Below are 13,273 nucleotides of genomic sequence, written 5' to 3'. Positions count from 1 at the left end.
ATGATGCCCAGAAATGTAAGGCAGCATTTTTCTGTCAGATATCTATTTAATAAAAATAATAATTATAAAATAAGAAGTGGGAGAAAGATAAACAGGAGTCAGAGGGCAGGCAGACACTTGAGACTAAATCTCATAGTTTTCCAATGGGTTTTTACCTTTATATTACAAATATAACCAGGGAGTAAATGGGAGGAAAGAGGAACATTTATGCCAACCCTTGCCTTCTCTCTTCCTACCAAAATGCACCTATGGAAGGAATTGAACCATCCTTTATGTTAGCTGCTATTTCTTTCTGACTAAACACCTAAGTAATATGATGTGGAACAGAAGCTACAAATGGTTATTGTGTATTAAAATGTCAAGTTAATTTCTGTGATGATAAATAGCACAGGCTGTCCCAGTGATGCACATCAATGTAGAATTTGTTGTAGAGGTTTGAAGTAAAACTTGTGTAGGAGAATAATTACATGCACAGAACTGTGCTGGAGAGAGCACTGTCAAGTGAAAGTAAAATTTGACATTACTTCATTCATTTAAAGTACTGTATTTAAAAAATGTAGTAGAATGTAGTTAAAACTTTTCTTTGGATCTGTAGGTTCCATTGAATATAATCTGACTGGACAGAATTCTTGTAGGGTGATGTTAATTATTTTGGTACAACTCTGTTCTTAGTTAACCATGCTTACAAACCACTGTTTGGGAAAAATCGTAGACTAATCAACGTAACAAAGATAGCTTTTCCATTAAGAAGGAAGTTTCTTTTGCAAAGTACAACCAAACTATGTATAAATAGAATCATTAATTTGTAATTAATTAATTCATTACAGACTATTGATCCTCCGTCTGTTGCTTTAGTGACTTTGGGTTCCTCTAAAGATATGTTATTTGAAGGAGGACCTAGACCATGGGTACAAGAACCTTCAAAGTTCTTCAGGAACATCACTGCTGAGGATGCAGAAAGTATTGGTCTGTCTTTATTTGGACCTCCTACATCTCGAAATAACATCCAACATTGGGTTAGAGTGTCTTGCAAAAGCCTGGGAGAGCAAGTAAGTGCCAGAAGGTATTTGTATTGCCCTCCATCAAACACTGAGCTAAGGCAACTGAGAACAAGCTTCAGATTTATGATACCATATACCTTTTATATAACAAGTAGTTTTTATAATAAGCCAGTAAAGAACTTGGGTAAGTATATTGTTTATGCATTGTGATGCTGGTACAGGTTTTAGAGTGCTCATTTCATAACGTTATGTTATAAAGTGGTTTATAATGGGTTTATTGCAGCATAAAGCCAAGTCACAGAAACCTTATGTTGTAGAATGTGTTAAACAGATCCTACTAAGTGCAGCTTCAGTTTGCATAAATAGGATCATAGCAGAAGGTTACTGCAGTAAACTGACTCTTCTGTCTGACCTGTTCCTCTTAACCAAGTTACCTTCCAGTGTAATTCTGTTTATTCAAACAAATAACAGCCATGTGAATTTACTGCTCTGATATTTTTGCAGTCTTTGTGATAGTGGCTGTAGTCATTTTCCACCTGGTCTTGTTTTCTCCAACGTGCAGAAGTGATTTATCCTTCTTTACTTGCTGTGGCTAGTCTAAAGCATTTAGCTTTGATTTAATGTTTTTCTCCTGTAATTCTGCAAGGCCTAAGCATTTCGGTGTGGCTGCCAAACTGTTTAACTGATTTCCTCAGTGGACACTGTACAAAGTGTAGCTATTTCTGTAAGTGCAAATTCAGACAGGGAAAACATTTTGTTGTTGTTGTTGTCTATGACTGTGCATGCATTGGCTGGCTGTCCTCAGTGTTATCCAGAACAGATTGCATCTGCATGTCTCTGGCTAGCATCAGTGCATGGATGGATAAGGCAGGTACCCAAAGCTACCTCAGCCTGCTGGGATAGCCTTCTCTGTGTTTACATCCACTTTGTTTTGTTGAGGGCTAAAAAAGGAATGTAAAATAAAACATAACATGTTTTTAAACACACTGAAGTGACCATAAATATTGTCTTTGGGCTGTTCTGTTCTCACTCTGCAAGAAAAACACCTGCCCCTTAGTTTTTAAGTTACAAAAGATTTGTTGTTTGAATCAAGTTTGATAGTAATAAACATGCATACCTAGGAAAAGTTCCCAAGAATAGTACTTTGATAATGGTATAGAACTGTTCTTGAAATATGCACTTCCTTTTACATCTTCTTGTGTCTTACTGGTGCTGTAAATCCCCAAGAATCATATTTTTGCTTGTTCATTCTGACATCAGAGTGTTACTGAGATCTGTGAAATCGAATATGCCTGAACTCAGTAGTCTTTTTATCTTTCCTCACTTGCCTGTTTTCATAATTGTACAGGTTATTGCATTAACAGTTGGAAACAACCCAACAATCACCAACCCTTTTCCAGCGGTTGAGCCTGCTGTTGTGAAGTTCATCTGTGCTGTCCCTTCACGACTCACTTTGACTCCTGTTTATGGAAGTCCTCAGCTTGATCTCTCCTGCCCTTTGCTGCAACAAAACAAGCAAGTGGTAAGTCCGAGAAAAGTGACAGGAAAAGAACGTGTTCTTATAACTTAAAAATCAGTGTTTGGACCTCCACATACGAAATAAAGAATTTGACTTGCTGCAAGAGTCACAGTAACTCTAGTGTTGTGGGCCACACTGGTATCATTGTCTACTTCTGCAGAGAGCAGTCTGAATGTGAGTTTCCTACAGTGATCATTTGAACAGGTTTGTAAAGGGACCTACCAGAAAATAGGAGTATATGTAAAAGCATTTGGATTGTGGCTTCTCACAGAAGTGTCACTATAAGGAAGCCTTTCTGACTTGTCTTGAGATAAACTTCTTTTTTATTTAAAAAAAAAAAAAAAAAAAAAAAAAAGGCGGGGGGAAAGGGAAATAAATGTTTCCAGCAGCTGTTTCTAAGGAAAATATTTTTTCCCTATACCACTTCATTGTAATCTAACTATTCCATTGAGTATACAGAGACATATTTTACCATACACATATTATTATATGTGTGTACATTTGTTTTGTCTTATTAGTAAAGGCACAAACACTGCTGATGTGAAGATACCTATGTAAGCATATACAGTGAGTGTTGTTCAGTGACATCAGACATATTCAGCTTTGTAAATCTAAGTCACGATAAATGGACAGTGCATATTTGTAGATCATCAAGCATAAAGAACTCTTTTTTCTATATCCTAATGAGTGCTGTCACATGTTTTCTTCTGAGTAAACTCTGTTTTGTCGTGATAATATTACCAGGCAGATACAAAAGTCATCTTGCTTTCATAAAACTGGAATGTGTATTGAGTTGATGAATCATTTTAAGTAACTTCTATGTAATAACAAGATGAGGAGATTTTTGCGTATTGTAAGTCACTTCAGAGTTAACCTGTTTTTCTAGCTCCGTTATGTGTCAGTCAGACTACATCAGCACATTGCTATCGCTAATGCATTTCACAAGATGAACACTAGGATTTTGAGCTATGCTTTCTGACAAATAGCAGTATTTTTCATTATTTGTTTGAATTCCAAAGATGACGTAGTTGAGTGATGTGGTTTGATTTTTGATTTAAGGTAATTCATTGGCTAAACCCCTCCCACCCACCCCACCCCCACCCCCCGGCAAAAAAACCCTTGCAGTTGAAGTACAGCTTGATGACTTTGCATTGATGGCTCATTTTAATGAATATTACTCATGTAATGAGTATTATAATAAATCTCATGGAACTTGGCATACTTTTTTTTTCTTCTAATGATTAAAAAATCCTCTTGCATCTGTTCAGTTCAAAATATTCATTCTTTTTCAGGTTCCTGTTTCAAATTATCGCAATCCAGTATTGGATTTGGCTGCATATGACCAACAGGGCAGTAAATTTGATAACTTCAGTTCTCTTAGTATTATCTGGGAATCAACAAAGATGTCCTTAGCTAATATTGAGCCTGATATGCCAATGGAGCTGACTCTGAAAGAAGATGGAAGCGGTCAAAAGAAAATGCAAGGTATGAATTAGGTTAAATGAGCATTCCATTATTTCAAGAAGGTAAGGGTTAAATCTACTTGGTAATGCCTGAGCTCGGTTAAAGAAATTACTGTAATATGCAGTCATACTTCAGCTTATCCTCAACATGCATTTTAAGTGTTCAAAAAACCCAAACCCAATGCCTAGAAACTGTTTTGAGAGAGAAAATCCTTGTCTGTTTAGAGTGATAGAGATTAGCAGTGTACATTTCATCTTTTTCTTCCCCTTAATCAGATTTATTTGACTTTTTGTTTGATTCCAGGCTTACAAACTGTTCTAGTTCATCATGTGTCTGGAACAACTGCCATCTCTGCAACTGCAGCAGGATACCAGCAATCCCATCTTAAAGCGGCTAAAGTGAAAGTACCGGTACTGAGAAGTCTGTTTTTTTTGTTGCCATTTTCCTGTGATGCTTAATGTATAGTATTCCTATGTATTTATTTCCTCAGTGTATAGTAATGTAAAAATAAGGCAGCTCCATAGCTGATTCTGAAGACAGATTCATACCACAAAGTTTTTAGAATGTTCATGGCTTTTCCTGCTTTCCACTGCACTACGTGCTGCTATCCATATCAAATATATCCCATTCCTTTTTTTCTTTTTTCTTTTTTTTTTTTTTTTTTTAAAAAAACCATCTGGGCAAGGGGTTTACAAAGAATTGTTTCAATTGGTTTTGTTTCAATTTAGGTTTTTTAATGAATTGGTGAATCTCTGCTGCTTGTCCTTCACTAAAGCAACCATGTGCTTAGTACAGCTGTCACTGGGGAGAGCAAATGTGTTATTTCCACTGCAAAACTGGGTAGAAAGGTTCTGCATGAGCAAAGCAAAAGCTGGCTCATATCCTCATATGGACCATATGTAAAATCTGGGCTCTGACTAATACTCTTCCCTCCCCCACCCCCTGCTTTGGTCTCACATTGGTCATACAGAAGGGAGAGACTACTCATTTGTACAGTGCCAGCCATAAGCCTAGGCTCTAATTTTACAAGTCATTAGCCACTCCCTGACATACTTTAGTTTGTAGATACTCAACATAGGGAAGAACAACAGTAAAAAGTAGTGATGATGAACAAAGAAGGCAGATGTAAACAGATGGCAATTTTCTGTTTGTGTCACACTTTTTTTTTTTTTTTTTCCCCTCTCTGAATATAAAGGCGGGTTTCAGCCTGTGGAACAACCTGACATGCCTAGTAACTAACTCTTAAAATATCCTGCTTCACTAAATTGAAATTCTATTTAATTTTGTTAAGATTTAAGTGGGTTTTGACTCTATGCAGTTCTGAAACATGTACCATGAATATAGAGTTGAGACAAAGAGTAAAATGGGGAGTATTTTCAATTCAAAGCAGGTAACAGATGGGCACTAGTAATGTGAAATATCTTATGGCCCAGATTTCTGTCAGTATGTCCGAGGTTTCGCATCTGGATAGTAAATTTCTTTGGAAGATGATGTGTATTGCCAGCTGGTTCTTGTCTTTTCAGTGAGGTTTCCAGTCTGCTCTTGTTGGGAAGCATGGTGTAGATGCATTTCCACTGAAGAATTTGACTGTAACTTAGTCAAAATTACTTGATTAGAGACGCAGTTACTTTGCCACCTAAGATATTTGGTTCTGTATCATTTTTTCTCTTAACAAACTTGAGTTGTAATAAGAACACTTGGTGTTGTGCAATCATTTTGTAATTCACTGTGCTCTGTTTTATTAAACCAATATTCAATGTTCTTTCTTACATTTAGAGATAACTAGAAAAGTGAATTCTCTAAACTTTTCCTCGAGTTCAGGGAAGTTTATTTTATTTCAGTATGGGATACATATGTGTAAAATGGCACTGGAGTTCTCGTATGTTCTAGTCTCTGTGTTTAAGTTTGGGAGGAATCTTTTTGATAGTTGAAGAGTGGTTGTAGATACCACTTCTGCTACAGTTACATAGGCTCATGTATTGTTCCTTTAAATTAGGTAATTTGTCTGCTTTTTTCAAATACATTAGAAATAGACTGCTGTATTCTGCTTTCAAACATGTCCATACTTCTTTCTTACAGACAAAAAAAAAAACAAAAAAAAACAAAAAAAAAAAACCAAAAACCAAAAAACCACAAACCACAAAACACCACAAAAATTTAATAGATGGTATATTAATATGTCTTGATCATTGTTCCGTGTTTAAGTGGAGCATCCTATTATGTCATTAGGGAAAGATGACATCCTTTCTACATCAAGGAAATAATTCTACTAATTAGGTGAAATGGGTACATAATACTAACTTCCTCTAAAAAACATTTTCCCTGTCTAAGCTAATGTTATTATGAGTGAATGATTAAACTTTCATCTGGTCCAGTGTTTAAGTACTTACGTTTAAGGAAGAATTTCTTTTGGTGGCCTGCTAGGAAGAATCCTAAAAAGGTGATCTTGAAGTAGAAGAAAGCATTCTGTCTCTATGCTTTATCATTTTGCATGAACTTATAACATGTCTCTGAGTTAATATCCTATCTGTGTATGTCAGACTTGGTTAACTGATCCTGCTACATCTTTAATGCATAGGCCTTTGTTCTTTGTCTTGGTCAGAGATGCAGAATACAATAGCATGTCCTGTATATGACCTTACCTGTAGAAGAGAGCTAGCAGCTGAGCCAATTACTAGCTCTTGTGGACATTCTATTAACCTAAACTTCTCCAGCTCTGGCTCTTTGTTCGTCTGCTTTAAGCATCCTTCCCTGCATATACAAGAGATTTGCACTCTTTTCTGATTCTTAGTGTTTGCTGTAACAGAATTGTTTCTTTCAGTATGAACCTCTTCTACCAGTGTCTGCCACTGTTGAACTGATACTAGTGGAAGACGTAAAAGTGAACCCTACTGATGTCTCCATTTACAATCACCCTGACATACAGGTAAGCAATTATTCTGCTACTTTCTAACTGCTGGGAGGAAAACGTAAAAAATTGTACGATATGTGTATGGATACCAGTTTTAGCAGTGTACTAGAAAGTTACAATCTAATTTTGGATCCTTTTCTGGTTTTGCAGGCAGAACTTTTCATCAAAGAAGGTTCTGGATATTTTTTCATTAATACCAGTGTTGCAAATGTTGTAAGAGTGGCTCATGAGGAAACTCAAGGTATTGCTTTGGTGAGTAAAGTATTCTGTTATTTTATAGCTTTTTGCCAATATGAATATCATTCTGCAGTTTCATCACTATTGGTCGTTTTCCAGTACATGTGGATAGAGAGGCAGTAACTGAATTTTGGATATGTCTGCCTGTCACAGTCAAACTTCAGACAGGGGATCTTTGCACTAGCAATTTCAGGTATAGTTTTAGGTATAGGAAATTGTTTCACTACAGTTGTGATGCATATGTATAATCTGTGCAAGATAAAAGCCAGTACCAAGTTGTTCTTTACCCATTACAATATTGCAGTAAAGTGTTCCTGATTTCATAAACACAAAATGAAAAGTAATGTGACAGAATTATTCAGAAGTGTTATACAAAAGATTAATCAATTTCTAGAATAATATTGGAATATTTGTTGTAGCCCAGTACTTCTGAAACCTTCAAATTCTTCTTCCTGTGCTATTTCAGGATATTTTGCTATCACAGTATTTCATCCTGATTTTGTGAATAAATATCTGTTAAATAGTTGATTTCTGATCTCCCTATTAAGTTTATAATGCACCTTTCCACTAGAAGATACAACTAAGCTACAGGTATGCTTGACTTCATCCAGGCCCAGGATATCAGATGCATTCTATGAACAAAAATAAAAGTATATATTTGCATTGTAGCTTTCATTAGACAAGAACTGGAAGTGACACAAGTTGTTTTAAAATTTATAATTTACAGATCTATCTTGTAATAAATAACGTTGATAAAGTTGTGAAATAATGATGATAAAGGTGGATTTTTTTTTTTTTTCATTGTTAACAATATGGAAAGTATTGGTGAAATATTTTCATTAACTGTTGAAAGTGTAAGGTGGGAATATTTTTCCAATCGAGTCAGCTAGACAGAGAGGTGGGGGAAAAAATAGAAGAGATGAGCTTGGTTTTGTACATTGTACACTGTTTCAACTCTTAATAGTTTTTCAGTCAGATCTCCCTCATGGGTTTAGCAGTGCTTTAACTGATGTACACAAGATAATTTCGGAAGAGAGCAGTGAACATAAGTAGTGGAAGAGTCCCAGCAAGATAAGCTTTGTGAAGTACAAAAACAGATTTATTTTAACTACGTGTCAGATTAAAGGAGAGAAAACTCCACTTTTTAACACATTAAAAAACCATTTAAAAAAACCAACCAAACAAAAAATCCCTCAAAACTCCATATTTTAAAAGTTTGCTAGTCCTGCATGCTATGCTTGAGTTAAATCCCAGTATTGTCTATGGATTTATCTTTCTATGGAAGCTAGCAGAATCGTTTGTGTAGAAAATCAGCCAATTCCAGTCTGTGCCAGGATGATGCTGTGGCAGGTATCAGTGGAGCTAAGTTGATATAGGATGGTTTGGTAGCAAACTATTCTGAGAAACTAAATTCAAATTACTTAAAGTAGTGATTCTCAGACTTTTTACTGGGACTGCCAAGGATAAATTCTGTACCTCTTACCCTCTTTTCGACACGGCAGCTTTTCTGGATGTGAGTGGTAGCATGGGAGAAGAATGAATAGTGGTAAACAGTGAAATACATAGTGGTAAACAGTGAAATACACTGTATACTAGGGAGCTACCGAACACCTAATAACAGATGAGAACAGAAGAGGTAGCTGGGACAGGAACAGTTTTTGTAAGTTGTGGTAGCACTGCTTTCCCTTTTGGCCCTCTGCTCTTACAGCTTCTTTTCTCTGGTCTCCCAGCCTGGCTGTGCTGGCTATCTCCTCCTGGCCACATCCCCTTCTCTGCTTTCCATGGCTGTTTCCATAACTGCTTCCAGTGCCTATATTACCCACCCACTTTGGGAACTGCTGCTGTTCTGAAAGCTGACATTTATTAAAACTTTATATTCCTTTCTATTTTGAGGCAAAAGTAAGAGTGGTGCCCTCAAAGAACAAAATGTCAGCTCTTTCCACTGCTCTTACTGCAAACTCCCGTAGTGCTGCCAAGTAATGCTATGAATTATATTAAATTCCTTTGAACTGGGGGTCCTGGCTGTCCATCACCCCTTGTTTCAAAGAGGTGATGGACACTTCATAAGCCAGATGAGTGCATAGAATAGGACACCAGAAGTCTGTGCTGTCTCTGGCCAAAGTGAAGGTACCTGCAAAGGTGAAGAGAATAGTTGGGATCGTCCCTAAGGTGTGTGACAAGGTCAGTCAAATTGCAAGAGAAGTGCAAAGATGATGTGAGCAAGGTGTGGAGGCATGGCCTTGAGAAAGTGTGTGGAGACAACTTTGGGATTGGTGCCTAGTTCTGAGGGCTTGTATTTGTGAGCAGAGGTCTCTTTCTTCATTGTTTGATTCTTGCTGTATTCCGAGAAGTGTAACATGTGCATTCTTAGTATAAAAAAATTAATAAAATAATAATAGTTGTATCAAAGAAATACCTGATTTGGCAATTGTCCTCTTACTTGGAAAGATCTACCACCAGATTTTGGCTATTCATTCAGATTAAAAGCAATAACTGTAAAGTATAAATCTTGTAGGAAGCTATACCAATGCTTTATAAGCAGAGTCTCTGTCCTTGATTTTTTTTTCTTCCTTATCGTTTTGGTTTTCGTTCCACTAAGAAAAATTTCATTGCTCTGAATGATTTGTTGTGGGTTTTTTGTCCATCTGATGGCAGAAGGGGAATAACAGGATGCCAGACTGCTTCTAGATTAAGATATGTTAATTCAATTGCTGCCCAGAGGCCATTTGCACTAGGTCAATAGTATGATACATTTTACACACATTTTACAGCTTTACTTTCACTTTGGTAGAAGAATTATCTGTGTCTAAGGCTTGGAGACTTCTGCATCCAACTACGTCTGCCCTGACAGTGATATAAATTTTATCCTATGAATGACAGACAAATGAAAATAAGAAGTGCTATAACAGAATTTTCTTTTGGCATTGCAGGTGCACCCCCTGCTTCCAGGATCAGTGACTGTAATGATTCATGACTTGTGTTTGGCTTTCCCTGCACCAGCTAAAGCTGAGATTTATGTATCTGATATACAGGAACTGTATGTCCGAGTTGTTGACAAGGTTAGTGGCTTTCAAACCAGTGTTATTAGCTGATCCAGATTGCCCTGATTCCTTGTGCTGATCATGACCATAAAGATGAGACAGGTACAAGATGATGCAGTGTAGTGGTTAGGGCCCTCTGCTGCAGCTGTAGGACCTTAGTTGATCTCCCTGTGTTCCTGTTCCTCTCTCTCTCTCAAATTTATCCTTTTAGGTTATGTCTTTCAGAGTATCAAGTGTCTGTTACTTCATGTTCTGTGTGGCAGTAATCTCAACTTCTGCGTTTACACAGCCATGTTAATTCATAACTTATATGAACACATTAATTTACATTTCCTGTTGTTTAAAGTGCATGAGAGCAATTCTTTTAGGAGTAGGTTTTGCCCCAAGGTCATTTTCCATATGTCGTGTTTTAAAAAAGAACAACAAAAAAAAAAGGTCCAACTCATTTTACTTGCCAGATTAGGTGCATCTGATACAAAATAAGTGTTGATATTTCTGGATGTTTTAATTATGCCCTTGCCAGCTGAAAGACCTGAATTATTTATTTAATTCGATGCTAACCATAGCTGGCAAGGATTATTCTTTAAAATCAGTCCTAATCTAACCTTAGGGCTTTATCTCTAGTACCCTACTAAGTGTAATACAAAATAAAATGAAAACACTTGTGCTAATAAATAAGAATAGTTTAAATGAAATGCATGTGACTGTGTTTCAGGTGGAGATTGGAAAAACAGTTAAAGCTTATGTCAGAGTTCTGGATGACTCTAAGAAACCTTTTCTGGCTCAATACTTTGCTGTCATGGATCTGAAACTAAGGGCAGCATCTCAGATTGTTTCGCTTGTGTAAGTTAATGGACTTTTTCATTAATCTGCGAATATGTTTATGGGCAGAATAAGCAAAAATGAGTAAAGATATTGGCGTGGAGGCATGGTCGTATACAATGACTGAGGTTTTTATTTATTTTACTTTTATAAAGTTTTAATTACCTGTTAGATGTCTTTTAAAATAGGTATTTGTCAGGAAAATTGCCTAAGCTAACTGTCTAAATCTTGTTGACTGATGAATGAGACTGTATTCATACACTAATATTTCATGGAGCCTTATGCATCTTGGAAGCAGTGACTTGGCAATTAATGTCAGGTGAAGAACTCTGTGAAATATCGGATATTATCAAACTCATTCTGTCTGTTACTTAACCTTTTAGAAACAGGTAGGCTAAATCACCTTATTGCCTCGAAGCTCCTTATTTTCTAAGCTCTAAACACAATGATTAAAAATCACAGAAAAAAAGTTTTTTGGACTGTTTATTTTTAGTGTTGAGATAATCTATGAAAATCATTTGGCTTTGTGTGGGGAACTGTGTGTGTGCACTTGCATACACCATGCAGTACTGCTTGGCTGTATCTATCCCACTCCATTAAACAGTGTCAAGATATGTAATCAAGGCTTGTGCCACTATTGTCCGTACTGGTCAAATTGCTAGTGGGTTCCCTGGCAGAGTTTTGGTCTGTACCAGCTAACACTCTGGTATCATTTTCATTTGAGGTATTTAATTTTAAGATAAAACACAGGCTACAAAGAGCCATTTCATGATGTTACATGTAGAAATGTGATAGTTACCTTAATTTTGCTTAAGATATAGTCACTTAGTCATCCTTATGATAAAACTGCTATGCAGTAAATAAGTCCTTTGCATTTGTTATTCATGTAATTTATTCAATGAACTTCTCTAATGTGTTCATTTGCTACAGGCCACTCAGTGAAGCTCTTGATGACCATACTGCTGCTTTTCTAGTGCATGGGATGGCCATTGGTCAGACTAGTCTTATGGCCACTGTTGCTGACAAAAGAGGACAAAGAATCAACTCTGCTCCACAACAGATTGAAGTAAATAATTTCAGATAAAATATATGTGTAAACAAAATCTATGTTATCATAGCACAGGAACAGTATATTATAGTTAATTTATAGTATAGTAATTAATTTGCCAGAATGATCTGTTTAATTTTTCTGTCCAGAAGTTACCCAAATGCTAGTCTGTTTCAGATTTCGTAGTGTTTTTTAACTGCAAGTGATGAGTTAAGTTTCTGCATGCACAATTGACTGTAATTAAGCAAGTGAAGACCCAGTTTTACACTTCTATGTACTGTTTGTGATATAAGTTATCTGATTGAAATAGTGTGAACACAATTATTCATATTTCTGTTTTTAGGTCTTTCCCCCATTTAGACTACTGCCAAGGAAAGTGACCCTAATTATTGGAGCCATGATTCAAGTAAGGCATCTTCTTACATATTTTCTTTCTTTTGTAATTTCTATTTTAAAATATATAACTTACTTTTCAGGAGTCGATATTCAACTTGGCCATTTAGCTGCATTCACACTGAATACTCCTCCTAACAAGAATAGTTTCATTCTTGAGCCACCTTCCATTTTACTGTACTGTTGGATCAAAGGTTTTGTGTTTGTGTCAAGGGAGTGTTAGTTTTTCCACTGTTAAATACCAGCACAGCATTAATAAATCTGTCACCTCCATGAAATTAAGCATAGTGGGCAAGTTCGGCAAGCTGAAACGCAGAGCAGAGCTGTACCATATGTGGTGAAGAGAAAGTGAGGTAAATTTTTCTGAAACTTTCTGGGCTGGGTGTAGCATCAGCCTGTCACATTCTACAAAGCACACTTTCATGCTTAGTTCACATATTTCCCAGTCCGATATCATGCAGTGTGCAGGAGAAATATGCTCTGAGATGCCCTGGGAAGGTTCAGACAGCCTTTTCTTACTGAAGACATTGTGTTGCTGAGCAGGGTAGGGGTGTACCCTGTAACATTAACCAGAACAAATATCTGATGGGTTAATTTTAGTTGTGTGTGCTATTAATTATAGATCACTTCAGAAGGAGGCCCTCAACCTCAGTCCAACATCATTTTCTCCATCAGCGATGAGAAGATTGCATCAGTGAACAGCACTGGACTTGTCAGAGGAGTGGCGATTGGGAATGGAACGGTAACAGGAGTGGTGCAAGCTGTTGATGCAGAGACAGGAAAGCTTGTCGTGGTGTCTCAGGTAATGTTTTATGATACTGTTTGGGGCTGAAAGAG

General features: G+C 36.7%; 1 protein-coding gene across 1 annotated transcript in view; it reads left to right on the top strand.

The window, feature by feature from the left end:
- Positions 1-13,273, top strand: part of NUP210 (nucleoporin 210) — a 70,741-nt gene that overhangs the window by 32,464 nt on the left and 25,004 nt on the right. The window contains exons 15-25 of the mRNA XM_082322389.1: positions 828-1,049; positions 2,350-2,523; positions 3,813-4,005; positions 4,288-4,394; positions 6,806-6,910; positions 7,046-7,147; positions 10,063-10,191; positions 10,889-11,016; positions 11,926-12,061; positions 12,387-12,449; positions 13,059-13,238. Coding sequence (XP_082178515.1) covers positions 828-1,049; positions 2,350-2,523; positions 3,813-4,005; positions 4,288-4,394; positions 6,806-6,910; positions 7,046-7,147; positions 10,063-10,191; positions 10,889-11,016; positions 11,926-12,061; positions 12,387-12,449; positions 13,059-13,238 — 1,539 coding nt within the window. The remainder of the gene's footprint in view (positions 1-827; positions 1,050-2,349; positions 2,524-3,812; positions 4,006-4,287; positions 4,395-6,805; positions 6,911-7,045; positions 7,148-10,062; positions 10,192-10,888; positions 11,017-11,925; positions 12,062-12,386; positions 12,450-13,058; positions 13,239-13,273) is intronic.

This window comes from Platalea leucorodia (genome assembly GCF_965183815.1).
Source record: "Platalea leucorodia genome assembly, chromosome: 9".
In the NCBI taxonomy this organism is placed as follows: Eukaryota; Metazoa; Chordata; class Aves; order Pelecaniformes; family Threskiornithidae; genus Platalea; species Platalea leucorodia.
The sequence above is the reverse complement of the archived record's forward strand: the minus strand, read 5'-3'. Positions and strand labels throughout refer to the sequence as shown.